This window comes from Drosophila navojoa, chromosome 2 (genome assembly GCF_054131105.1).
Source record: "Drosophila navojoa isolate 15081-1374.11 chromosome 2, UAZ_NAV_1.0, whole genome shotgun sequence".
NCBI classification, from domain to species: Eukaryota; Metazoa; Arthropoda; class Insecta; order Diptera; family Drosophilidae; genus Drosophila; species Drosophila navojoa.
In genome coordinates, this window is record NC_142890.1 from 19,996,257 (window position 1) to 20,021,454 (window position 25,198).

The 25,198-nt window shown below is 43.1% G+C and overlaps 3 protein-coding genes and 1 long non-coding RNA gene across 5 annotated transcripts; 2 read left to right on the forward strand and 2 right to left on the reverse strand.

Annotated features, from left to right (window-relative positions):
• Window positions 1-1,793: 1,793 nt before the first annotated feature.
• ppk15 (pickpocket 15) lies at window positions 1,794-3,535 on the reverse strand. The gene is made up of 5 exons (XM_030390664.2): window positions 3,411-3,535; window positions 3,134-3,358; window positions 2,904-3,075; window positions 2,164-2,843; window positions 1,794-2,046 (listed from the first exon to the last, which is right to left on the reverse strand). Exons 1-5 carry the CDS (start codon window positions 3,533-3,535, stop codon window positions 1,797-1,799), a joined length of 1,452 nt encoding a protein of 483 aa, XP_030246524.1. The 3' UTR covers window positions 1,794-1,796.
• A 7,515-nt stretch (window positions 3,536-11,050) lies between these two features.
• LOC108659932 (general transcription factor IIH subunit 3) lies at window positions 11,051-12,685 on the reverse strand. Its single transcript, XM_018113112.2, has 5 exons — window positions 12,546-12,685; window positions 12,303-12,483; window positions 11,641-12,248; window positions 11,539-11,575; window positions 11,051-11,484 (listed from the first exon to the last, which is right to left on the reverse strand). Exons 1-5 carry the CDS (start codon window positions 12,607-12,609, stop codon window positions 11,391-11,393), a joined length of 984 nt encoding a protein of 327 aa, XP_017968601.1. The 5' UTR covers window positions 12,610-12,685; the 3' UTR covers window positions 11,051-11,390.
• Window positions 12,686-17,941: 5,256 nt separating this feature from the next.
• On the forward strand, window positions 17,942-19,582 carry Ald2 (Aldolase 2). Of its 2 annotated transcripts, XR_016197629.1 has the most exons (4): window positions 17,942-18,835; window positions 18,890-19,089; window positions 19,259-19,418; window positions 19,482-19,582. XR_016197629.1 is itself a non-coding variant. In XM_018098153.3 (3 exons), the coding sequence occupies exons 1-3, from the start codon at window positions 18,037-18,039 to the stop codon at window positions 19,352-19,354; spliced, it is 1,095 nt and encodes a 364-aa protein (XP_017953642.1). In that variant the 5' UTR covers window positions 17,942-18,036; the 3' UTR covers window positions 19,355-19,464. The 2 variants fall into 2 exon arrangements, 1 of the variants encoding a protein (XP_017953642.1); XM_018098153.3 differs by lacking the exon at window positions 19,482-19,582 and having other exon boundaries at window positions 19,259-19,464.
• Window positions 19,583-24,401: 4,819 nt separating this feature from the next.
• Window positions 24,402-24,815, forward strand: LOC115565711 (uncharacterized). The gene is made up of 2 exons (XR_003980855.2): window positions 24,402-24,489; window positions 24,567-24,815. It is a non-coding gene; the product is annotated as an uncharacterized LOC115565711 (long non-coding RNA).
• The last annotated feature ends 383 nt before the right edge of the window (window positions 24,816-25,198 follow it).

A 25,198-nucleotide genomic window follows, 5' to 3' on the forward strand; every position in this document is an offset into this window, starting at 1 on the left:
TGAGGAAGAAGAAGACGAACAAGCAACAACTACACAGCTGACAGCGTGTCCCCAAAAAGTTGGACTGGACAAGCCCTGCGTAACTGGGCATAGTTTTTGTTTCCTTTGTCGGCCTCACTTTCGCTGCGATTCACTTCGGTTTCATTTTTGCCTGCTTCTGTGGACAAACATTTGAGTGAATAAAGGGGATTTCCGGCATAAATACGCCAACACCTCGAAACACAAATGCACAATGAATACGAATAGGACTGTGAATGCGCAAAGGCAAAAGGCCAAGCGAAGGGCCAAAACAGAAAGCAGAAAACAGAAAGCGAAAGCGAAAGCCTCGACGACGCAGCTAAGCGCTGAGTGAAATAAAATGGAATGCCTCAACAGAGTGGAAAAGGTCAAAAACAACCGAAAAAAAGGAGAAGAAAAATAAAAAAAAAGAAATAATAATAATAGCAAAATAAAATAACAGAGCTCGTATGAAAAGGCGAGATTATTATTTATGACTTTGTGGCAAGGGCAATTTTTGAGGTTGAACATGATGTTTCTGCCTGTAACTTTTGAACAAAAGTCTGCGAGCAGACGGAATGAATACCCTGCACCAGCGAGGAGGACTACGACAATATATAAGTAAAAAGAATGAAATAGTATTGCTGGAAAATAAGTAGGTATATAAATATATATATACTAGTGTATTATATAAAAGTTCTATCCATATAGTAAACATTTTCATATGATTTCATTATACTTTGGCAACATGATTCAACTTATAAGCAATTTCATCAAGCAACACAGTCTTCTATTAGAAAATAGTACTCTTTGCTTTACCTATTACTCATTTGCATAATCTATAATACATATCATGCAGATAGTGTAATAGCCATGCCCAGTATTGATCATCAGATACATTTACTTTACTGCAGGTTGAGTAGAAGGAAAAGTAAGAAAATGGCATTCGATGTATGCTAGGTTCGGCCATGAAGTAAATTGTCAAATGGAAATAAATGCAGACCCTAAATTGCAAAGTAATATGAAATGGTTGTCATTTGGTCAAAGTAGTTGCCCAAACGAAAATCGTATCCACATTCCGATAGTCGCTAGCCTAATGTAATTGCGCAAAGTGCTGCAATATTCGATATGCCCAGAAGTGGTTTGGGCCATCGGCTGTAGTGCAAAGGCCCGTTTCGTGGCACTTTAATTGCCGTAGAGCATAATTAATTAACCATTGTTTTTGGTCACCCCAAAGAGGAGTCAGAGCAACCGAATTAATGTGCTCACATTTCGTGTTCCTCTGTTGCTGAGCGGCGCCGCTCCACTACGGCATTTTAAATATTTAAAGCACAGCAAATGAATTTCGTATTAAGCCTGCAAGCCAGGCGATAGCCGAGTGAAGCGAAGGCGCTGGCCGAACGACGAGATGAAGTCACTGCAGGCGTTGGCCACTGCCCGCTGACTGTGCAAATTGCAAGTTTCATTGATTTTCGTCACACACTCGCAGTGTGGGGCCTCCTTATCCTCCTTGTCCGTGTACTCAGCACGGCAACAGGCCAGGGCTGCATTTTTAATGCGCACTGCAGTCAACCCAATATTTAATAAAAATTTATTTGAAATGTACTTACAGCTCTTGCAGCTGACCCTCGAATTAAAGATTTCTTTTACATATATATTTTATTTTATTTAACATATGTTATTCCATGGTGAAGAAGCAATAGTAGTACCTATAAGTCTGCAATTGAGTATAGATTAACTCCATTCTCCAGCAGAGAAAGAGACACCAAGAGAAAACACACGCCGCTATTCCTATTCGACTATTTGAACTTTGTCGCTGCCCTCTCCAGTTCTCTGCGTGCCATCAGCGACGTGTTGGCGGCACGCAGTGTGAAGTGGTAGACGAACTCAATGGCGCTCAGGATGCTGGCGCCGAGAAAGAGGCCCAGTATGCCGCCGATGGAGACGACGACGTCCAGCTTGGAGCGCAGCACTTGGCGACGATATTGATCCGTGGGCCACACTGGCATCAGCAGTGTTACGTTAGTGTCCCTCACATTCCTCTTGGTGCTGTGAGAGAGTAATAAGCATAAGAGATAGGTGTAGGCAGGGAGAGGGAAGAGGGAAGAGGGAAGAGGGAAGAGGGGAGAGGGGAGAGGGGAGAGGGGAGAGGGGAGGGAAATGCACCTGATTTGGTCCTCGAAAATGGACTTCAAGTCCCCCTCGGTGCAGGAGGGCAGGCAGTGGCAGTGCAACGTGGGCGAGCTGATGCGAAACAGCCTCTTCACGTCCTGCTTGACCATGGAGGAGCTCTCCAGGCACAAGTAGCCGTTAAAGTCACAGTCCGGATAGCGAGCGTCGGGATATGGGCTCATGTTGTAAACGGAGCAGTTGCACAGCTCCATCTGGTAGAGTCTGGTGCAGTCGCTGATGCAGGCGCTGAAGCTGTATGCCTTATACATGCTCCAGGGCATCACCTCGTCGGGAAAGTAGCAGTCGCGCGCTGCTACCGGAATGTCCTTCATGCCGGGATCGTTCACCATGGTCTCCCTGTGGAACTGCAGAGTCTTGTGCTGTCCCTCCAGCACGATGACATCCACCGTGGGTAGTGGTATGTTCGGAACATCCTCCTCGTTCAGCACGCTCACCAGAGCGGCGCGAGTCAGATGCAGATCCATTTCCAGGTGGCTACTTCGGTCTAGAATGGCCGGCAGCCAGTGCTGCGATTCGGGATGGTTGTTCTGCAACGAGTTGAACAGAAAGCAGCGGCCGAACGGCGTGATCATCGGCAGAAAGTACTTGCAGCAGTCGAACTCCTTGTCCGCCAATGTGCAGCGGTTAAACAGATCCGAGCAATTGAAGCCAAACTGCAAGAGACCCTTAATGAGTATTTCCCAATGATGCACAACACTCTGTGTCCAGTGTACCCTTAACGATAGTTTGCGATAGTCCGTCTTGGGGCACTTGGCGCACTTCTCACACTGCTCATACGGCTGACAGCGGACAAACATTCCCGTCGTGTACTGATAGGGGAACAGCACAAAGGACAGATAGGACTCCACCTCCCAGTTGTAGGGATCGTTCAGATCTGTACCCAGGCTGAGGGAAATTTGCAGATACATACATGACTCCATACGCTTTTATATAAATGTCATACCTCTCCACATACTCCTCCACGTTGCGGGGAAAGTCGGTCTTGAAGCGCAGTTCGCAAACGCTGATCGATGGGAACTTCACCTTGGCGAATGGCGAGAGACTCTCGTGGACAATGCTGACGGCGCGTGAGGTGAAGTCACGCTGATATTGACTTATGAGATGATAGACTCCCACGGTCGACACGATTATGCAGAGCAGCCAAAAAAGGCGCTCCGTGAAGTGCAGGCTGTAGCCGAGTGAGGCATTAGCTCTATATAAGAAGCTCGCAGCTTACCTACTTGTGATTGGCTATGTAGGAGAAGCCCGCCAGACTGCAGCTCTGGCAGTACTCAGTCACAACGTCCACAAATCTCCAGCCCACCGCCCTCCAGTTGGTCTTCACTTGGGACTTTTCCTGCTTCATTGTCGATCGCCAGCTAACTGACTGGCGCAGCCATGTTGTGGCTTTTATATACATTTTAATTTTGCCCCATTTTGCTGGGCCTGTGTTTGTGCTGCGGCGGCTTAATTGCATGTACGGCTGCTTGTTTCAGCCACTGGCCTTGGCTTCCGTTTCCGCCTCGGCCACCCTGGCTCTGACTCCGCCTCCCGCTCTGTCTGCGTTGCGCTCACTCCGCACGCTGCGGGTGGGTTCGCTGCACGGGAAAGCTCTTAATTGGTATTTGCTTTGTGCAGGTGTCGCAATAAGGACTTAAGTCCACACCCACACAACACGCACTCTCGTGCGTAAATATATATGAGTGCCTATGCATATATGCAGGCACTCGAAATTGTTATTTTAAAGCGGGGAAGTGGGTTAAGCCAGGCGACGGGCGGCAGGCGACAGGCGCGTCACCTGTAAATTTATCGATAGAAAATGCAGAGGAACTGCACAGATAAAGCACAGAAACAAAGTAAAGTTCATAAATATTTATGCAAGAAATCATTACCGAGGTACATAATTACTAATATAAAATTTTAAAAATACTGTGAAGATGTAAGATTTGTATAGAAAATATAATAATAATTTAATAATAATTAAAATAATAAATAAAGAGTATTGTGTATACCTAAAATATATTAGAAATTATTTTGAAGGTATTTAGAAAATTCAAAAATATTTATAACCATAAAATAACTCTTTTTTAAAAATATTTTAATAAAAAAATATATAATAATAAATTAGTAAATATATAAACTATTTTTGGTACACTGGAATACATAATATTAATAAAGAAATAAAAAATATAATTAAACAAGTCGAAAAGTCAAGCTAATAGTTACTTTTCCTCTTCATGCACGTCGTTAACTATATTAATTATTATGATTAAAATGCTTCATAAACACGTTGCCTGCACATACCAAGCTAGAATGCATGGGAACTTGCAACCAGCTGTGCCAGGTAGCGCGGCCATAATTCGTAAAGTTTTTAACGCCAGCAGCGACTCGAAACTCCTGCTCAATTATAGCCGCCAGGCAGGTGGGTGGGCTGGCAGGTGGGTGGGCTGGCAGGTGGGCAGGTGAGCAGGCGCAGTGGCAGCGCCACCGAATGCACCAAGTTATTAGACAAAACGAGTGAATGAGCGACCCATTCACAGCGAATACCCAGGCCCAGACACCCACTGAAACTCAAACTGGCAACTCAAACACTCAACGTGACGCATGCATTAAATGTAGTCAACATGTTTTTGGTGCTTAGAACTCGACGCCAAATTAGAATTATGCAATTACGCCTCATTTACGTTGTTTGCAGTCTGGTGGAAAAACACTTAAAAACAATTAGAGTGCTTATTGAAATTTGAAACGTTGCAGCGGTGGCTCGCTGACAACGTGCCACATACCGCATGCCGCATGCCGCATGCCGCATGCCGCATGCAACATGCAATGGGTCCCATGCAAAACTAATGCAAGCGCTTTAATTATTTATGCGACCAAACATGACGTTAAATTGTTCTTGATAATCACACGGAGGCAATACGAATTCAGGCAACGCCCGCAGACCATTTTCACCTCTTGCCTCAATTGAAAGCATGAAGTATAAAAAAAAATATATAAATATATACATACGATATGTATTTATAAAGGAATTCACTGCAATTGTTGTGCTGTCGCTAGCCCGTGGCAATGGGAGCCCTTTCAATTTATTGCCCAACGAGCCAAGAATTTTTATAAAAATGTTGGCTATTATCACAGCTCACAAAAAAGGTTAAGATATTTGTAACACATTTATATTTATATACATATTTGTTAAGCATTTTATTGGAGAACAATTAACTATGAATGAATACTTAATTGATATCAAACTTAAACAATTAAATATTTCATCAAGAACAATGAAGAAATTCAATGCGCACTTTTTACTGAGACATCCATTTGAAATTTAAATGAAGGCAAGTTAATTAACACTCAGCCATCAGACTATTTATTTACCCGCATACAAATCTGCATCTGACAGCCTGCTCGATAAAACATTCACACTTAATAATATCATTTAAGCAAAGAGTGGGCGGTGGAACAAAACACTTATCATATATACGCCCCTCCCTATATAGCCATAGAGCATTATTTTGTTTTATTGCTGCACTCGAAGTAACAGGTTTATTTCTCTGGGAGTGCGACACAAGTCGCATTGAGTGCGAATAAAGTTGTTAAATATTTCTCATTTGCTTATTTTTCGGATTTTCTTTTATTTTTTTGTACTTTTGCATATTGTTGAGAGCACCAAAAATGGAAAACGAGTCATTTAAATAAAACCAAAATGCAAAATATTTATGTAACAATAAATAAGAGTTGAATAAATAAACTGCGGCAAATTAAGACTGTAAAAACAAAAGCTGTTGCCTGAAGAGAATATACTCTTATAAAACACCGAATGTGGGAATAATATTGTATTATATTTCATTTACTTAAAAAATAAAATTTTATTTTAATGATTACTCATTTAATATTTATTTATATTGGTATATTAAAATACAAATAATTTGAATGAAAATAATTAAAATCAATTGTTGCCAGAAAAAAATGATTTTAATTATTTATGATATTTTTCTATTGTTTTAATAGATGAAAATGGAAATTATGTTCCCTTAAAAAAGGTCAAATTTTGATGGATATATTATGTTGAAAATATTTATTAATGGCACAATTTTAATAGGGAATCTATCAATAGTTCAGTAAGTGGAAATACCCCTAAGCAATTATTATCAATTCCAATTATTTTATGGATAACAGCGCATTGAGTATGTCGATTTTGTTTTTTTGGATGAGATACGAGTGAGTCAAAATGTTGTTCTTGTTGTTATAGCGACCACAAACGCAGTCAAGAGCGGAGAGTGAAGAGTGGATAGTCGAGAGTTTGCTGGTCTGATTTTTGGCTTTTGTTTTGAAATCAGTTTCTATGCAGTTTATTTGCATGTGGCAGCTCGATGCGTGGCGGCAAGCATTTCGCAGGTGTATCGATAAAATGTCAGGCGCAATAGCAGCCGCAGCCAACATTGACAACAACAGACGACAAGGCAATTTAAATACTAACATGTGTACGAATAGAGTCAGCCAGCGGGCTGTGGAGTGGAGCCAGGTGGACTGAGTGGCGTGCTGGAGTCGTGGGAGAGGGGCTGCGTCTGCGGCTGCTGCTGATGTCGACACACAATTAACTCGAAAATACTCCAAGCCATGTTAAGTGTCAATTAGCTGGCATCAGCTAAGCGCCATGCATACGAAATCAGCCAAAATGTAATCAAGAAATATTATTTACATTTTACACAACAGCGCGAGCGAGGTATTTGATGATGTTCAGAAACTTTGGGATAAACTATCAAGTACAGCGTGGATTGAAATATTTATTAGCTGGAAGTTCAAGGCCTGAAGCCGCTACTTTGGCAAATATTTAACATTCACATGTGCCAGCAGCGCACTGAAAATAGTTTTTAGCTTTGCCATAGCTGAACAGATAAAGTTTGCCGCCCTGCACACGTGGGCCATTGAGAAATCAGTGCTGGCCCCTTGGCTGTGCCCCCTGCCCCCTGGCGTTGAACTCACATAATTTGCCAGCATTTCATCTAATAAATGAAATTGATTTTGGCCAGCCGCACTAACCAAAATTGGGCAGCCACAATGAACGAAATCGAGAATCAATAAAAATCAAAATGTGAATAGGTAAAACATGAATGCCCAAATATATTATGCAGCCGCAAACAATAAACGTGGCTAACAGAAATGACAGCAGCAAAAAAGTTGAAACAGGAAAAATCGTGTTCAAGCGCCACGTTTGGTCGTCTGATCGACGGGTCGGCAGCATTGGCTAGGGCCATGCCCCACGCCCTCACGCCCCCGTGGCCCAGTCCTCATGTCTGGGGCAGGCTTGTGCAAACAAAATGTGGTTGCTGCTTGTGTTTTTACAGGCTCTGACAATATTGCAACGGGAAAGAACAACAAACAAATGCCGCCCCAACATGAATATTTGTTAGGGCCTGCGCCGCTGTCAACGGCACGTAAACAATTGCCAGACCAATTGCTGGAACGGGATGCGAACTCTGAGCCACGAACGAGCGACGGGCATCTAGTTTGCATGCCACTGCGCCCAATTGGGTTTGTCCTATTGAAGGCATTAAAGACGAGCAGAAGAAGAAAGCAGCGCAGATGCAGTAAAAAGTAAAATGGCACTAACCATGCAATAATCATAACAATAACAACTGCAAACCAAAGGCTGGCCACAATGTTGCTGCAGCAGCGGTGGCAACAGTTGCCAGCAATATCAGCGATAAAAGTTGTAACAATTATCATTTGAAAGTGCATTGTTACAGTTGTCAGAAGCGGCGCTCAAGTGGCTGCTACGCCAGCAACATTACCAACAGCAGCAGCAGCAGCAGCAGACGGCAACAGCAGAAACAATGCGAGACACGACAGCAACAGCAACAGCAGCTCGTGCCGGCAACAGCCACAACAAAAACAACAACAACAACAGCAATAGCAATAGCAACAAACAACTTGTCTACGTCAGCACTGTGAGAATTAATATGCAGAAACTGCTGCAATTGCAATTTGTTGTAAGCGCTTGAAGAAACAATGAGAATGACGCCGCCGTTGAAGAAATATTTTACATATTGTGGCATAAATTTCCATGATTATCGTTGAAGAATATCAATTAGCTGCGCGCATTTCAATGGCTCGTCCAAGACATTGTCTAATGTGGAGCAGGCGCACATAATGAGTTATAGAATTGTCATTCACAAGCGATTAAATTGAATGAATTATGGCTAAGCCGGCGCTGCATTTCAGCATTGCGGCTTGAATAACAAACACGCATTAGCGCATTCGATAGCTCCGTGATGGATGCGACGAGATTCCGTGGAAAGAAAGCTAAGCGAAGGCGGCAGCCAAAATAAATCAAGCTAAGAATTTATTTCGACAACTTGTGATATGAGAAATTGATCGCATTGGAGTATTTCTAAGTAATATTTGTCGGAGTTCAATAACATTGGTTTTCTCTGAACCCTATCCCTATCCCTACCCCTACCCCTCCCCGATGTGTGGGGACTGCCACGCCTGCTATCATTCAGTTATAAATATAGATACATGTTTTGCGGCATTTAATTAATAGAGAAAATTACTATAAAAGCTTTACTCTACAACTTCTTTGGCAACCTTGGGAAAAAGAGATTGAAATTAAGGTTCAGCTATCTTGCCAGAGTTTTCAAAACAATTAAAGCAATTAACTTGATACCAAAATGTGGTGCTGTTGGGCGTTTTAATATTGCAGCCACATAAATCTTTTCATTAAAGTTCAATTAATCAAGAGCTTCCTGCCATAGCGCATAAATCTCATAGCGCATAAAGTGCAGCAACAGTAGCAGACAACAGCTAGAGATACAATTAGCAATGCAGTCAAGGGCGCACACGCACACACACGCACACACACACACGCCCACATTGCCATTCCAGCTATTTGTCACCATTTTGTGGGACGCACACACAGGCCAAGCAAATGTGCAATGTGTTGTACTTACAACGATATTTGCCACGCCTACAGCCAATGGCGCAGTGCACTGGCTGCCGCCCACAGTCCACAGTGCAGGCCGGACAGGTAGGTAATAACAGCGTCTGCCAGCAAATATTTACATTGGAGATGCGCACGTGAGCAGCTCGTGAGCTCGTGACAGGCACGCCAGCAGCTCAGTCACGCACGAGTGCTACGATTGAAAGAATGAAGCCAGCCCGATATTCTCTGCAGCTCCTCTCCAGCTTGCATCTCTGTTCGAGCTGGCGCTGGGCTGGGCTGACCACCAAGCGCTTTGCAGCAAAGTTAAACAGAGCTCCAGAAGGGACCGAGACGATGTTCTTGGTCAGGTGCACTGCATGCCATGGGCGTGGCTGTCGAGCGACAGTGGGCGTGGTGTTTGTGTTTCTGCTGGGCAATTAACAAGCAATAAAAGCAAGCAGCAGGCACAAGGCAGCCCTGATAAATGTTTTGTCACTTAACAAAAGTGCCAGGCATGCAATTAAGAAAAATAGATTTCGCAATGCCCAATTGAATTTAACTACAGACTGATTGACTGACAGCGGTGGGCGGGGCAGGTGGCAGGTCTTGCGGGCACGTATCTTGCTTGAACTTTTGCCAAAAATAAAAATGTTCGATCCGCTTGCACTTTGCAGCCCAAATGCGGCAATCAACACCTGAACAACTTTTCCGAGTTTATGAATGGAAACTGAGTCAGCAGAAGGCGGCAGTCAGCAGCCAGCAGCAAAGGCAGCCAAAGGCAGCGTGGGTGGTCGCCAACTCTAAATGCAAATTAAAAAGCCAAAGCCAAAGCCAAATGCAAGTGCAAAAAAGTGTTTCACGACTTACGGGCGCATTCATTGACTGCAAATCGAAACGTGCGCCAGCAACGGCCACGCCAACGCCAACGCCAAAGAGCCAACTGTAACGGAGTAACGGCGTACGGGGGCAGCGGCGAGAGCGACGTCAAAGCCAAAGTGACGCCAACGCCATTGACAATTACCAGCTGCTGGCCTCCTGACTACCTGACTGCCTCTTTGGCAAGGTTATGGCCCAGAGCCGCGCAAATATTTGGCATGCCAAGCGACAAAAACAGAGAGAACAAGAATGTATATAACATTGCATTACGCATACGCAATGTACGCCCAGGCAAATTTCAACAAAGGAAATTACTGAGTGAGAAAAATAAATTGAAATATGCAGACCAAGCGGCTTACTTATGACGAATCCACAGTGCACAGTGGTCATCAAATGCAATTTGAGAATTTCTGTGTATATTTTATAATAATGCATCATAAATAAACTAAAATTTTTTGGATTATAATACATCTTTAATATTTTCCAATTCAAAAACTAAAAAAAATAAGAATAATTTTATATTTTTGCCTCACTGTGCGTAGGTGGTGTTAATATTTTACACAGTCACCCCACAGTTTAAAATAATTGCCTTTGGGTGGTCGCACTCTCCGCACTCCCCGCACTCCACGCCCCGTATCAGCCCATAAATGCCGTACTCCAGTGCGCCCCGATGGGAATCTTGAATGGCCATCGCCGCTAAATGTCACATGCATATAAGCGGAATTATGACAAGCATTTTAACGACTGCCACTGATACGCGCCTGTGGGCTGGGCGATATGGCAACGCCGCGGCTTACGCTGCCCGTAAGCCTATAAAAACGAACGCGAAATTGAAACCCAAACAACGGAGCCTCGGCAACAGCATCAGGCCACGCCGCCAACCGCTGGCGAAATGAAAATGCGACAAACGCATGGCCGATGTACGTGAGATTGCGCCTCTGTTAATTGGCAAAAATTGGCCAAAGTTCGCCAGGGAGGGGAATATGAGAAGGAGCCGAGCAGCGAGGCCACAGGATACAGAGCTGGAGAGGGGCTGGAGATAGCAGGCGGCCGGGCATGTACATAAGTATTTATGCGATAATGCGTAAATTTTAATGAAAAGCAAAAAAATGAAAGAAAAAACAAAATATTTGCGCTGAGGCCCGTAAAGTATGCTGAGGCAGGAGCCGTGCCATCCGCAGCGCGTCTGTGCAATCGCCTGAAAGTTGATTTAATGAAGATTTCATAAAATGGCGTCGCCGTCAAGTGTCTGACATGTGGAAATCTGCGAATTTATGTGGCACGCACGTGCGTTGCGGTCTAGTCATGCGGCTGCCGCGCCATCCCGCGTTGCTTTAATTGGGTGGCTTGGGAAGGGCCTTGTCTGCCTGCAAAGGCGAGTGAAATGAGATGTAAAACTAAAGAAAAGAAAGAGCTGAATGCTCAGCTAAGCAAACTTCACCCGAACTTTCCCATCGCGTCGCTGGGCAGCCCTCTTGTCGATGTACGTCTGCAGCTCCTGGGGCGGCTTAAAGACAGTCCTGTGAAACGGCCAACTTCATAAGTGGAGAAGAAATCATAGCTATAATACTCACTCGCAACTGCCGCAAATCGGAGTATACTTGCAAAAGACTGAAATGGTCAAAGCAGGCATAGATGAGCAGAGTAAGGCTAAAGCTGCAAAGGAGACTACCCACCCGCCAAGCAGCTGGTGCAGACGAATCCCAGTTCGACGAACTTGTTGTGGCAGAAGCACATTGCGCGCAGATCCGCCTGGGGCTGGACCGGGTAGTTCAGATGCTGGCGCACATGGGGCGAGGGTAGGAACAGGCCGAGCAGGAACGTGGAGAGTGCGTCAAAGTTGCTGGTCGAATAGTAATAGCCGCCGGTTATGTCGGCTGCATGCCGCAGCATGTACGACGACTCCAGCTCCAGGGCGCACACATCAATGGTCACGCCCATTTTGGCAGCGGCATGAAAGACATTCATTTGCATAGTGGCCAAAGGTACCGACGGCTCCTTGGAGCCGCTGACAATCAGAATGCGACCCCGGATGTTCGCGACTTTGGCGATCTCGCGTCGACAGCGATTAAGGTAACTCAGGACCACGCCTACGGCACCAGGCAGCAGAGTAGTCACCGTCTGTTCGGTCTCCTCCGTGGCTTGGCACTTCAACCGGGCTATCTCCTGAGATATCAGATTGAAGAGCCGCAGCCTGGTGAGATCCTCCACAATGGGCAGCTCCTCCAGCTGGGAGTCGTTCTCCTTTTCCGGGTCTATCAGCTTTTCGGGATAAATGGGATTACTGTAAACGATTGGCCATTAGACCGTCGCACCGCACTCGATCTCATCGACTTACACGGCATTGCTGGAGCAGGACCATATGACCAAATCGTTTTCGCTGCTCCCCAGCAGATGCGCTTTGCCGAGCAGTGTCAGCGAGCACACAACTTTGGTGAAGAGCTCAAGGTCACGCTTCACATAGTTCTGATTGGCATCATAGTCTACAATGATGATCAACATGTTCTTCTCCGGCAGTTCTGCTTGGCAGCAGGCCCTCTTACCTTTATGCTAGTGTAACAAATATAAATATATAGCTTACCTGAGGCCCTGAGTGAACTGCGGCATCCTTGTCCAATGGGCGCTTGTTCCTGCTGTGCATCCATTTTACGAAAATAATAAAAGTCTCCGTCAGCTGTTAGTTCCGAGTATCAACCAAAGTCTCTAAATTAATCAGTAAAGTCTCGAAACATTAACGTCAGTTTGACAAAAGCTTCAAGGTTTCCATATAGGTGTAATGTGGCATGAAAGGCTTTGTCGAGCGGTGTGGCATCCTGGTTGCACGATAACAACAGGGTGGCAGCTCCATTAATAGACAGTGTTGAGAAGGTGTGGATGAAAGAAGACTAAGAAGATATTAGAAGAAGAAAGACGTACACGCTGTCACAAATACTCAATCTAATTAATACACAATTATATACAAAATAATTGTTACATATATTCGAGTTTAAATTAGATATTTCACTGCCTATTTAAGTTTCTTGTTCGATTTTTTTATGTATGTCTATTATGTTTATTATATGTTGAGACACCTCATCTGCATGTGCCTAGAATCACAATTGAACAATGCATTGTTACAACATGACCACGCACAAGCATTTTCGCGCCCAGGCATGCCACGGCAAACACCCGACTCAGCGAACAAGAAACAGTGTTGCATAATTATGCAATTTGGTTATGAGTTGCTGTGCCCAGCAGCCAAGCAGCCAGATAGCCAGGCAGCCAATGGTTAGTGCCGTCGATTTTTGGCGATTTAACGGCTGATTTGGCTTTTTTGGTCGATTGGCGCAAATCCTTTTTTAGGCAAATTAACCGCGAGAGAAAAAAAAAAGTTATGAACAGCTAAGCGAAGAAACAACAACAACAAAAATAGAAACACACAAGACAAGACAACACGACGCAAAATTATGAACGTGATTAATTCATAGATGGTGGCGCTTAGCCATTGTTTTTGGCCACGTTAAATGCATTGCACGATCCACGACGCGGGGTCCAGCCGGCCCCGAGGGGCCAACCATGTCGAGCTGGCCTGAGGTTGACATCCACCAGCTGAACTCCAGCCAAAAGCTAAATATGATTATGTGCGCTCGATTTAATCTCAGTCGATTTATAAACACCGCCCCGCAGCCCCCCACCGCGGCCCAGGCTCAAGACGTTGCCATACTCGTCGACTAACTGCTGCTTTTTTCCATATTTTTGTTGTTGTTGCTTTTTTTTTTCTTCTTTATAATTTTTTATTGATTTTTACAAACGACAACGCAATAGCAAAGCCAGGCAACATATGTGACCAGTTGCTGTGGCTGCCAAGCACATTAAAAATGAAGAGATTTTCCTTGAAAATTATGCCACCATACAGACATATGTGTGTGTGTGTGTGTGTGTGTATGTCTTTGTATTTTGGTCAAAACGACTTTGTGTTCAAAATTGGAAACCAAAATCTGTAAGAAAAAGAAAAAAAAAAAAAAAGTGCCACGCAGCAACAGCGTGAGTAAGTCAGACAGACACCCACTTTTATGATACTCGCACTCGCACTCGCACTCGCATTCACACTCACACTCACACTCGTACTGCTGCATGTAGTTGGCGGATTACGAGTTGCCAGGGAGCCACAGCTGGAAGTAGTCAACGGGCCAGGCGGACTATAGTCGACTACAACAACAACAACAACGTTAACGATGACAAAAAATTGGCTACTTAATTTGGTAATAACAATAATTACGCCTGACTGACTAAACGCTGACCAGCAGCATCAGTGGCCCGTCTGGCATGGCCAAGACCAGCTTCAGTTAAAAAAAAAAAAAAGGCCGACAATTTGATATTGCCGTTAAGAGCAGTCAATTGAATGCTCGTACTTTTGGCAGCTAGGCAAATGGGGAGGGAGCTTGCCTCAGTGGTTAATCCGCTATTAATTAACAATTAACAATTAACAATTATGGGCTAGACGAAAATCGAAGTTTCCTATTTTTATACCCTGAACCCATTGAAAATGGGAAATCAGGGTATAATGGTTTTGTTAAAAGTATGTAACAGGCAGAAGGAGGCGTGGCAGACCCCACAAAGTATATATATTCTTGATCAGGACGACAAGCTGAGTCGATTTGGCCCTGTCCGTCTGTCTGTCCGTCCGTCCGTCCGTCCGTCCGTCCGTCCGTCCGTCCGTCCGTCCGTCCGTCCGTCCGTATGTATGAACGCGTCGATTTCAGAAGATATAAGAGCTAGAGACTTCAACTTTTTTTTAAAATGTCCGTATATATCACGCGCAGATCAAGTTTATCACTAAAAAACGATAACTCATTCCGATACTTTTTTATCGATAAAAAACCTTATCGAAGATCACTTAAATAATTATATCTCCTACATCTTTCAAGCTAGAGTCTCCAAATTTAAAATGTATATTAAGATGAATTTTATACAATTTCGGTTTTTGTTAAAATTTACCCCCCACACCTAAATTCACCCCCTCACCCTCATCTTTGTAAAAGTCGTATATCAAATACTAGAGACTTGAGCTTCGGTATACACATACATTTTAACATTATGATTACGTTCTGAAAGTTTCATTACGATCGTACGTCTAGAAATTAAATTATTCAACAAATAAGTTTTCATAATATTGCCAACACTGCAGCGCAACCCAAGCGCAATCGCCTGTATATGTGAGTGTGTGTATGCGTGTGTTTGTTTGTATGCGTGTGTGTGTGCGTGTATTTGTATGTATGCGTGTGTGTGTGTGTGTGCGTGTGTGTTTGCTAATAATTTTTAAAATATCAGTTGCTTGTAGGGTTCAGGGGATCTCGTAGTCGAGCAGTCTCGACTAGAGCTTTCTTACTTGTTTTTTTTTTTTTTTTTTTTCAATTGAATGTGTTTGAAATATGAATATAGAGAGTTTTTTTTATATAGATTTATTTAGTTATGAATTACAATTGCCTAAGCAGGAAGAGAATAGATTTTTAATTAAAATATTATTATTTATTTTTATTTAATATATAACCAGATAACAATTTATTGAAATTATATATTTAATTTTATATAACATTATTTTTTATTTTTATTTAATATCACTTTACCAATTACATAAAACTTAATTAATTACATAAAACTTAATTAATTTATTTATATATATATTAATTTTATATAACATTATTTTTTTTTTTGAATAAATAAAAATTTTTAATAATAATAATTACATAAAACTGGTTCAGCTGAAAGCCATCTAACTAAACAATTAATTGTTGCAATGTTTTCATAATTAATATATAAACTAAAATGCAAATCTATTTTCATGTATATTTAATTTTAAAAGAGTTGCAAATGTACAATTCAATTTAATTATTAAAATTTTCCTTACTTAGTATTTAATAATGAAACTTTCCATTGTAGCAAAACTAGGAATACTTCCACAATAGCCTAGAGCATTGGCTAGTCAACTAGCTAGCTGAGCGTATTTCTGTCTTGTGCGCGCACACTCATTTCAATTAAAACGTTTAAAGATAATCAATTAATAATTTTTAAGCTACTGTGACAACGTTGCCTCGACTGTCGCTGCTGCTGCTGCTGCTGCTGCTGCTGGCTCTGCTGAGTCAGCGGCCAGCTCAATTAGGTGCAAAGACATTTTGAGCCGCCAGCGAGTTGTTGCGAAGATTTACAGTAGATTTATTGGCCAGACGCTTGGGCCAGTGCGAACAGCAAGTGGTTAGCAGTGTCTGGCCTAATTGGCGCTTGAATATTGATACTGCTGAGCTCAGCTGACTGAACAGCCACTTGACTCACACTCACATTCACACTCACACTCACATCCAGAGCAGTCTCATTGAAAAGCCAATCTGATCCAATCGACGTATAGACTGCGCATTGGCGCTGTCTGATATTTATCGAACTTAACGATGCTGACTATTTTTGGCAAATTTTTCACATTCGAGACTCATAATTCGTGCGATAATTTACACAAAATTAGGCTAGTGTCTCGCCAGCGATCCTTTTAAAGTATTCCCCGCAGCTGCTCACAGAAATTCAGTTGCAATAAAAAATAAATAAAAACAAGTAAACAAACAACAACAAAGTAATGGATGATAATAAAAAATAAATAAAAAAAAGCGGCACAGCCATTGCGTTTCCCACGCCAATTAGAATTATCGTCATATGAGAGATATTTTCTGTGCAACTGCAAAATAATTGGACAGCCCCACAGAAGAAGAAGAGGAAGAAGAGGAACCAGAATGAAAAAGTGGGAGAAACATTTTGGGAAAACTGTGTTTTTCAAAATTCAATTTACGCTGTGCAAATTGCCCCCGCAACGCAATGCGCATATAATTTTCATCACAAAAGTTGGCCATGCTGCCAGATAGCACGAATACACATAGATTGGCAACGCCGCGCCGCTGCGTACAATTTGTGCTAACAAAACTTTTGCCATAAAATGTGCGTGTGAAAGCCATAAAAATGAGAAGCTGCCCAGGCTGTATCTGCAGTGCTCCTCATTGCGGCTAAAATATAATTAATGTGCGGCAAGTTTATCCAGCGCTCTTCTGCTTTCCTTATGACCCTGTCCAGATTGCTCTCTAATCTGCGGCTATCGAAGAGTAAGTATTTCAAATGAAAAGCCACCTCTGCCTCAGTCTCAGCCAGCGCCACGAAGAAAGCAATTAAAAGTCCAATTAGAATATCATTAAGCTGCGGCCGCGACTGCGGTCAACAATTAAGAAGTGATAAACGCCAAAGGTGCAGCCTAATATAAGAGCCATAAATTAGGGAGAACTTTTCTAAATAACACAAGGATTAACAATGGCAATTTAATGAACTCATAAATGCAAACAGAGCCAAGCGGTTTATAAATCAAAAGTAAATTTGATAAAGGGTTAATTGTACATTACGCAAGTCGTTTGCTTCGCGAGTCGGAAAAGGGAGTTCTTAAACAGAGTTAACAGTATTCTAAAAATATATGTATATAACTAAGAACTTTTACTTTTCAGCATGAAAAGGTTAAGCTGAACTACAGAGGCAAATCGACATTAATTTATCCTCAGAAACATGGTTCTGTCACGCTTTTTTCTGGGTGGATTTATATTTTTAGTGACTTCAAGATATACAGAAAAAATGTAATTAATAAATTATTTAATTATTATTCTTTTTTAAATTTATTTACATATTTATTTTTCAAATGACTTTAATATTTTTCAATCTAAATTGTTTATATCTAAATTGTTTATATTAAATACTTATATTAAATATATAATTACAATAAAACATTGATTTATATGGAACACTTTATTTTCAAATAATTTATGGAATTTTATTTATTTATGTATTTTTATTTCATTTTATTATTTTTTTTTTTAATAATATTTTTAGCCAGTTTTTTGTATAAAAAAGTGTGTCTTACATTTTTTTCATACTTTACCAGCCTTCATTGACCAATCTATATGCCTTTGTTTCTGCCGTCAGTCGAACTGCTGCTAGACTTGGTGTCTGGCCTCAGTTTATAAAATACGTTTGACTGATATCCATAGGATTCCAAATTTAGTGTAAGTAACAGAATGACGACATATTTCTACTATCCGACAAAGGAGGTGCAGGAGGAATTGTCCTGCACGGCCAAGGCTCTAGTTGCGCCTGGCAAAGGACTCATTTCCGCAGATGAATCGATATCGACTATGGCCAAGCGATTTCAAATGATTGGCGTTGAGAATACCGAAGAGAATCGGCGCTTGTATCGCCAGCTGCTCTTCACAGCGGACCCCAAGATATCGGAGACCGTGTCGGGTGTGCTCATGTTCCACGAGACCCTTTACCAGAAGACCGACGGCGGCATGTCGTTCGCCGAAGTGCTGCGCAAGAAGGGCATCATTCCGGGCATTAAGGTGGACAAGAGCTCGGTTCCGCTCTACTGCTCCATGGACGAGTTCACCACCCAGGGCCTGGATGACCTGCATTTGCGCTGCGCTCAGTACAAAAAGGACGGCTGCGACTTTGCCAAGTGGCGCTCGGTAATTAAGATCGACAGGAACACGCCCTCATATCAGGCCATCATGGAGAATGCCAACGTGCTGGCTCGCTACGCGACCATCTGCCAGTCGCAGCGCATGGTGCCCATTGTGGAGCCCGAGGTGCTGATGGTGGGGGACCACGACCTGGATCGCTGCCAGAAGGTCACCGAGGCCGTGCTGGCCGCCGTCTTCAAGTCCATGAGCGATCACCACGTCTACTTGGAGGGCCTGATCCTCAGCCCCAGCATGGTGACTGCTGGCCAGAGCAGCAACAAGAACAACACGCCCGGCGAGGTCGGATTGGCCACCATTTTGGCCCTGCGCCGTACTGTCCCACCCGCAGTGCCCGGTAAGTGCTCAGTCAGCAGCCGAAACGCGTCTCACCTGCGTCCTTCACCCGCAGGCGTAATGTTCTTATCGGGCGGCATGTCCGAGGAGGAGGCCTCCATTAACCTGAATGCCGTCAACAATGTGCCGCTGTGCAAGCCCTGGGCGCTGACCTTTGCCTTCGGGCGTGCCATGCAGGCCTCGGCTCTGCGGACCTGGGGCGGCCGAAAGGACAACGTGCTCGCAGCCCAATCAGAGCTGGTTAAGCGCGCCAAGGTAAGCTCCAGATCGCACTTAATTGCATAGCAAACTTTGCTTTATGCCGATGTATTTAATTTCAAAGTTAATGCACTCCCATGCGCCATCACAGCCAATTAACATAAATAGCGTTAACTTTAGTAATTTGTTTAAACAATGCTTAAAGTATTCCTTGATTATTCAACAGGCGCACAGCTTGGCCAGCATTGGCAAATACATTCCCGGCTCCGTAGAAGGCACAGCGGGCGGCGAGAGATTGCTGGTCGATGCATATGAAATGTGAGCGGCTCCTGCTCGGATATATGTAGGTGAATGAAAACAACAAGCGCCACCTCTCCGATCACGAAGTTACAGTTTATTATTGACATGCGTAAATGTGCACAAATATATATATTCATATTTGCATTCAGCTGCATATCAGAGCGACTGCCCCACTGTGCGGCATCGATGACTGCCGCCTGGCCGCAGGCCACATGTTCGCCGCTCGAGCCGATGCTCGACATCGGCGGGCAACAGCAGGCAACAACAACTCGAAATATTGTTAACAAGCGTGCAAAAGAGCAAAGAGTAGTTGTGGCAGCGCCGGCAGCGCAACACGACTTCTGTTAACTGCAAAGTGTCGCATTAATCCGCGGAGATTACCAGGCGCAGCCACATGGCCAACACGCAGCCAGCGTCGTGCTGCGCCGCTGCAGCACTGCAGCTTAATTAACGCAAACGCATGCCAAAAGCCAGCCGAAGAGTCGAACCGACCCGCCAAACCGTGCATGGCTGCGAGCTAGTGAACCAGCTGGCCAACTATTCAGCTTAATCAGCCGCCTCACTCTGATGCGTGCGTAGCCGAGAGTGTATGCTTGGCAGCTCCGCTCTGGGCTCTGGCTGTGGCTCTGGCGCTGGCTGTGGCTGTGGCTATGGCTCTGGCTCTGGCTCTGGCTCTGGCTCTGGCTCGGGCTCGGGCTCGGGCTCGGGGCTGAGCTCTGGCAACAGTGTCATGTTGCTGGCAAATTAGTCAGACCCACATGGCCCCTCTGAGCTGAGTGGGGCTTGAGCCGAATGGGGGGCTGGCAATAATTAAAATTAAAGCACTGACTAAGTTATGGCCGACTCGTGGCACGCCCCGCATCGTCTGCCCATCGCTGCCTCATAACAGACACGCACAATTTTATTCATACTCTGCTCCTTGGGCAGGGTATAGTTGGCGGAATAAAATGATTTATGAAACATTAAGAAAATTATATAAAATTATTTATGAAAATATTTATTATAATATAAATTGGCTTAAATTAAAACAGAAGAAAAAGAAAATTTATTAGGGAGCCCTATAATTTTTTTAAAAATCTTTATATTAATAACTACATATATTTGTATATATATTTAATATTATTAATACAAAAAAAATTCATACATTTTTATTTTTACTGAATTTAATTATTTTCTATTAGTTAAATTAAAACTTTAGCGAAAAAAAATGCTATAAGGAGTCAAAAAATATTCTTAAGCCTGTATATACCAAAAAATAAATATATACTTATATATCAATTTATATTTTAAATTTATAAAAAAAAAATTATATATATCAATTATCTTTTGTTTATTTTTTATTCATGCATCAGTCTTTGCCTGTGGATATTCATTATAGAATATCTCGTAGTCGACTTGATACTCTCGCTTTCTTGCTGGTTTTCACCTGCTGCTTGCAACCTGTGCGACAACTGAGTTTTGTGGTTAATCCAATCGCCGTTCCCAATCAGGCCAACGTGAGCAGCATGTCATGTTAATTGCATCGCCCTATATATGTAGATATACGCAAGTGTGTAGCAGGCAGTGCGTGTCTGTTTCTCTCTCTCTCTCTCTCTCTCTCTCTCTCTCTCTCTCTCTCTCTCTCTCTCTCTCTCTCTGTGTATCAGAGAGTGTAAATTGCCATTATGCTCATGTTTCCTTAATATGTAGCACATAGTCCACTGAGCAGCGAGCGGCACGCAACGCGTCAAGCCAATTAAAGCCAAATTAAAGCAGCCGTTTTTAATGATATGCAACGTTTTGTGCCGCCCTCGTTCGCCCCCCGCTCTGAGCTAGCTGCTGGCAAACAGCTCGTCAGCACTTTCAATGCAGCTCTTAAGATTTATGGGCGTGCCGCCCGCTAATGTGTCGAACACACAAAGCCCAACTCCACGGTGCCGATCAAGCCCGCAGCTCGGCTGCCGGCACGCGTTTATAGACAAAGTTGCGACTAGATCAAAGCAAAAACGCCGTCAACTGCGACTTGGACCCGGTTAACGAGCTGCCGGCCTTAAGCGTTCGCGGTTCAAATGCAAACAAATCGAGCGACAAGTGGGCGTGCGGCCCTGCCCCGGCTCTTAGACTGCGACTTGAGCATAATTAGAAATTTCCGGCTGGACCGTGGCGCCAGTGCCGCGGCAATTGGGCGGCACAAATCAGTCAGCTGTCAAACGCTCGTTGATTAATTCGGTGTTAATAAACGCTTGGCCGCAAATCCTGTACCAGTCGCTGTCCCACAGCCCGGCCACGTCCACGTCCACCAATTAATGTACCATGGCGCATTGGCCAAGATGTTGTGACCAAACTGCCGGGCCAAACTTGGTCATAGAGCGTGAAAACGCTTTGCAGCGGCTGAGGATGCGCCGTGTGTTAATTGAAAGTTCGACTGGCCATATAAGCGAGGTAGCCAAAACTGACTCCCGCCACACACACACACACACACACAGAGAGAGAGAGAGAGACAGAGGCAGTTACAGACACACGCACAGACATGAGTTCGATTTGGTTGTCGGCTGATAGCCAAAAAACTTGCTGCCAACGACCATAAAAGGCCACACACGCGTCGCCGACTTACCTACCTGGGAAACTGCCAACAGCAGCATGAGAAGCAGAAGCAGGAGAAGCAGCAGCAGGAGAAGCAGCAGCTGACGCCAACTGAGGAGCTTTCCATGTGCCACATCATTTGCCCAAAGTAAGAGGTGTTTAAAATGCTAATTTGGACAATAGCAAATGGCAGGCCACCAACTGAACTCGGTTCAGCTGTCGCCGAGCTGAGCCAAGTTTCGTTTTTGTTGCCGCCTGACGTAATAAAGATCGAAAAGGTAACTTTGAGTTCAGCTAGCCCTAGACTGAATGCCATTTAAGCACTCAAGTCAAAGTCAGTTTATCGGGTTTGTTTGATCGGCTTGGCAATTGTAAAGCTTTCAGAATCAATTCGAAGTCTGCAGGGATTTAGCCACCCAAAATGACTTATAAAACCAAAGAATTACAGCAATAATATGTTGTCTAGACTTGGGCTTTCTTTGTGCCTGAATTAACCTACACAAAATTCCTTTAAAGACATTTCTTAAAATAAATTAAATTTAAATAAAATTTAAAGAATTTAAAAAAGTAGGGTACCCAGGGGTATTTAAATGGAATTTTAAATGGAAAATAATTTTTTGTTTTGATATCCAAGTTTCTTATATGCAGCCATGCCATTTCATTCAGTTTTAAACGCCTATTTGATATTAACAACATTTCTGCTCATCAGCTCAACTGCGTGATACGCTTTAAAAGTTATAAAAAAATAGTCGAGTGTATTTAGAAAAAATCATTTTTAATATGCCAACCGATGTTGGATGTATGTAAATAATTTTGACTGCCAGCTGCTGCCATTCCATCAACGCGCTTGGTCAGCTGTCGCCGCAGCAGCTTCCTGGCCAGGCCAGGCTAGGCCGGGCACAACTGCCGAAAACGTCAAAATGTCAATTGGAAAACGTTTAGGAAAAATCCTCCGGCTGCCCCGCCTGACTGTCAGCCAAATGTTTTGTTTGTTGCCAGAGAAATAAAACAAACAAAGAAAAACGTAGCTGTGGCTATTGACTTCAGCTAGGAATAGAGAGGCGTGCATGGGCCGGACCCAGTCCGTCAGTCTGTTGTTGTTTGGGCGGGTGGGGGGCGTGGCTGTGTCGTTGTCCCGACTTGTTTAGTCAGGTGTAGGCTCGTTTGTCTGTCACTCGCTGCAGTCGCTTACTTTTCCTTTATGCAAATGCCAATTGCAACTTTTTACTTTTGCTTTGGTAAACAGATTGTGCAATGAGCGGAAAGTGGGGCGCGCCATTGGCAGATAGACAGATAGCCCGATAGGCAGCGAGGCTTTAATAACTTGCATCTCAAATATCTCATCTCTGTAGAGCTAAGCTGCAGCTGTCACGGGGACAGTTTGTGCAAAGACCTCACCAGTGGCGATTGCCTCAAGATGCGTTTGCCTGACAATCGCACGACATTTCTGACAAATGCTGCTGACAAAAACTTCTTTCAAAACGTATTCCTATATTTATTTTTTTCCCCTTGCTTGACAAGACGCCCGTTCAGACATTGCATAGGCAAAGCATGTTGACATGTTGCAATTTTATGCAAGTTTTTTTTTTCTTCAGCAGCATTGTGTGCGCAGTAGCCAAAAATATCAACAAAAAGAAAAAAACAACTGTATAAAAAATAAAATAAATTATAGTCGCACAGCTTTACGACAAATTCAATGAAATATTTGCAATTTAAATAATGTTAACGGCCATTTTGCCTAACATCACAAATTTTGGACAGCTGGCGCAGTTGCATCACAGCCCCTAAGGGGGCGGAGTCTGCATAATTATCCACAGAGCCAACGTGGCGTATACTTAATGCCACTGGCAAATCAAATCAAATGTGTATTTAAATACAATGGTTTTTGTTATTCATCAGCGCCTCAAAAAAATCAGCACAGGCTTAAAAATGAATAAAAAATTTATGTATAAGAAAAAAATTATTTAGCATTCATTTAATTTTTGTTTTATACCCTAAAATATGTTTCATAACTATTAAAATATTTTTAATAATATGTTGCCTAATTGATAACAGTGTTTGAGCAATTTTGCTTCCATTTTATATTTTAAAATATATAGTAATTAATATTAAAAATAAAGAAAAAATTTATGAATAGATGAAACAAATTATTTGGCATTCATTTAATTTTTGTCTTATACCTTAAAATATGTTTCATAATTCTGAACATATTTTTAATAGTATGTTGCTCAATTGATAAAAATATTTGGGAAATTTCGCTTCCATAATATATTTAAAAATATTATATAGTAATTATATATTCATAAAGTAATTTCAGTGCCTTTCATTCCGTTTGTCAATTTTAAAAATATTTTTATATGCTCTGATTCAAAGAGACATTGCCAAAAGGCAGGACATAAAAATGATGAAATTAAAATATAAATAAAAGAAAAGTCTGCACGTACGCGCAAATGAAACACAGCTCGCGACTGTTGGAGGCTATAAGGTCGCTCACACACACACACACACACACACACACACGCATGCAGCCCGTCATATACACCCACAGCAAATAAATTCAATTTACAATGAAAAATGGCAGCGATGATGAAGATGGTGAGCAAAGGCGCTGAGAACAGGTGCGGGAAAAACTTTATTAACATTTTTCGCATGCTGCACGTGCGCATTGACAGCGTGGGCCGCGTATTTCACGCTTTTTAATGAAGTTTCATAAATTGCGAGCATCGAACGTTAATCAAATAAGGTGTGAGAGAAATCAAAGGCCTCGCGTCCGTGGCGCCTTAAATGGCCGCCGTGAAGCGACAAGCTGCAGACGCTGTCGCCACAATTGGCCGGCCGAATCTGTCAATAAATCAATTAGTGTAATATAAATCAAAAGTCGTGGAAACGAAGAAGTGGCCGCTGGAGGGCAGCCAATGCGACTCTGTGATGTTTCTATTTCTGCGGCTTTAATTAATTGCAACAAATTTATGTTGGCCTGTCGAAAAACGTGGCCAACGGACACAATTAGCCAAATGACAAAACCAACACGACGCAACGCGAAGCGACGCGACGCAACGCAACGGCCCATAACTCATGCCACACATCGTCTATGTCAAATGTGGCCACCTCTCACTCTGTCGCTCTCGTCAGCTGCTGCTGTGCAGCGGCGAGCACTTTTGCCTCAGTGGTCATAAATTCAACGCTTCCTTTGCACCATCCGCCAACGCAGCGGCTGCGTGTGCAACGGGGCGTATGCAAAACGCCAGCAAATGAGCCAAAACGCACGCAAAGTTTATGGCAAATGGCTGGAGGTCAACTGCTC

Coding starts and splice junctions, on each gene's coding strand:
- Ald2 (XM_018098153.3), top strand. CDS start 18,037: ATGACGACATATTTCTACTATCCGACAAAGGAGGTGCAGGAGGAATTG. Junction 18,836..18,889: donor TGTCCCACCCGCAGTGCCCG/GTAAGTGCTCAG, acceptor CTTCACCCGCAG/GCGTAATGTTCTTATCGGGC. Junction 19,090..19,258: donor AGCTGGTTAAGCGCGCCAAG/GTAAGCTCCAGA, acceptor ATTATTCAACAG/GCGCACAGCTTGGCCAGCAT.
- LOC108659932 (XM_018113112.2), bottom strand. CDS start 12,609: ATGGATGCACAGCAGGAACAAGCGCCCATTGGACAAGGATGCCGCAGT. Junction 11,576..11,640: donor CTGCACCAGCTGCTTGGCGG/GTGGGTAGTCTC, acceptor TGACCATTTCAG/TCTTTTGCAAGTATACTCCG. Junction 11,485..11,538: donor CCGATTTGCGGCAGTTGCGA/GTGAGTATTATA, acceptor GCCGTTTCACAG/GACTGTCTTTAAGCCGCCCC.
- ppk15 (XM_030390664.2), bottom strand. CDS start 3,535: ATGAAGCAGGAAAAGTCCCAAGTGAAGACCAACTGGAGGGCGGTGGGC. Junction 3,359..3,410: donor TCCTACATAGCCAATCACAA/GTAGGTAAGCTG, acceptor ACTCGGCTACAG/CCTGCACTTCACGGAGCGCC. Junction 2,047..2,163: donor ATTTTCGAGGACCAAATCAG/GTGCATTTCCCT, acceptor ACTCTCTCACAG/CACCAAGAGGAATGTGAGGG.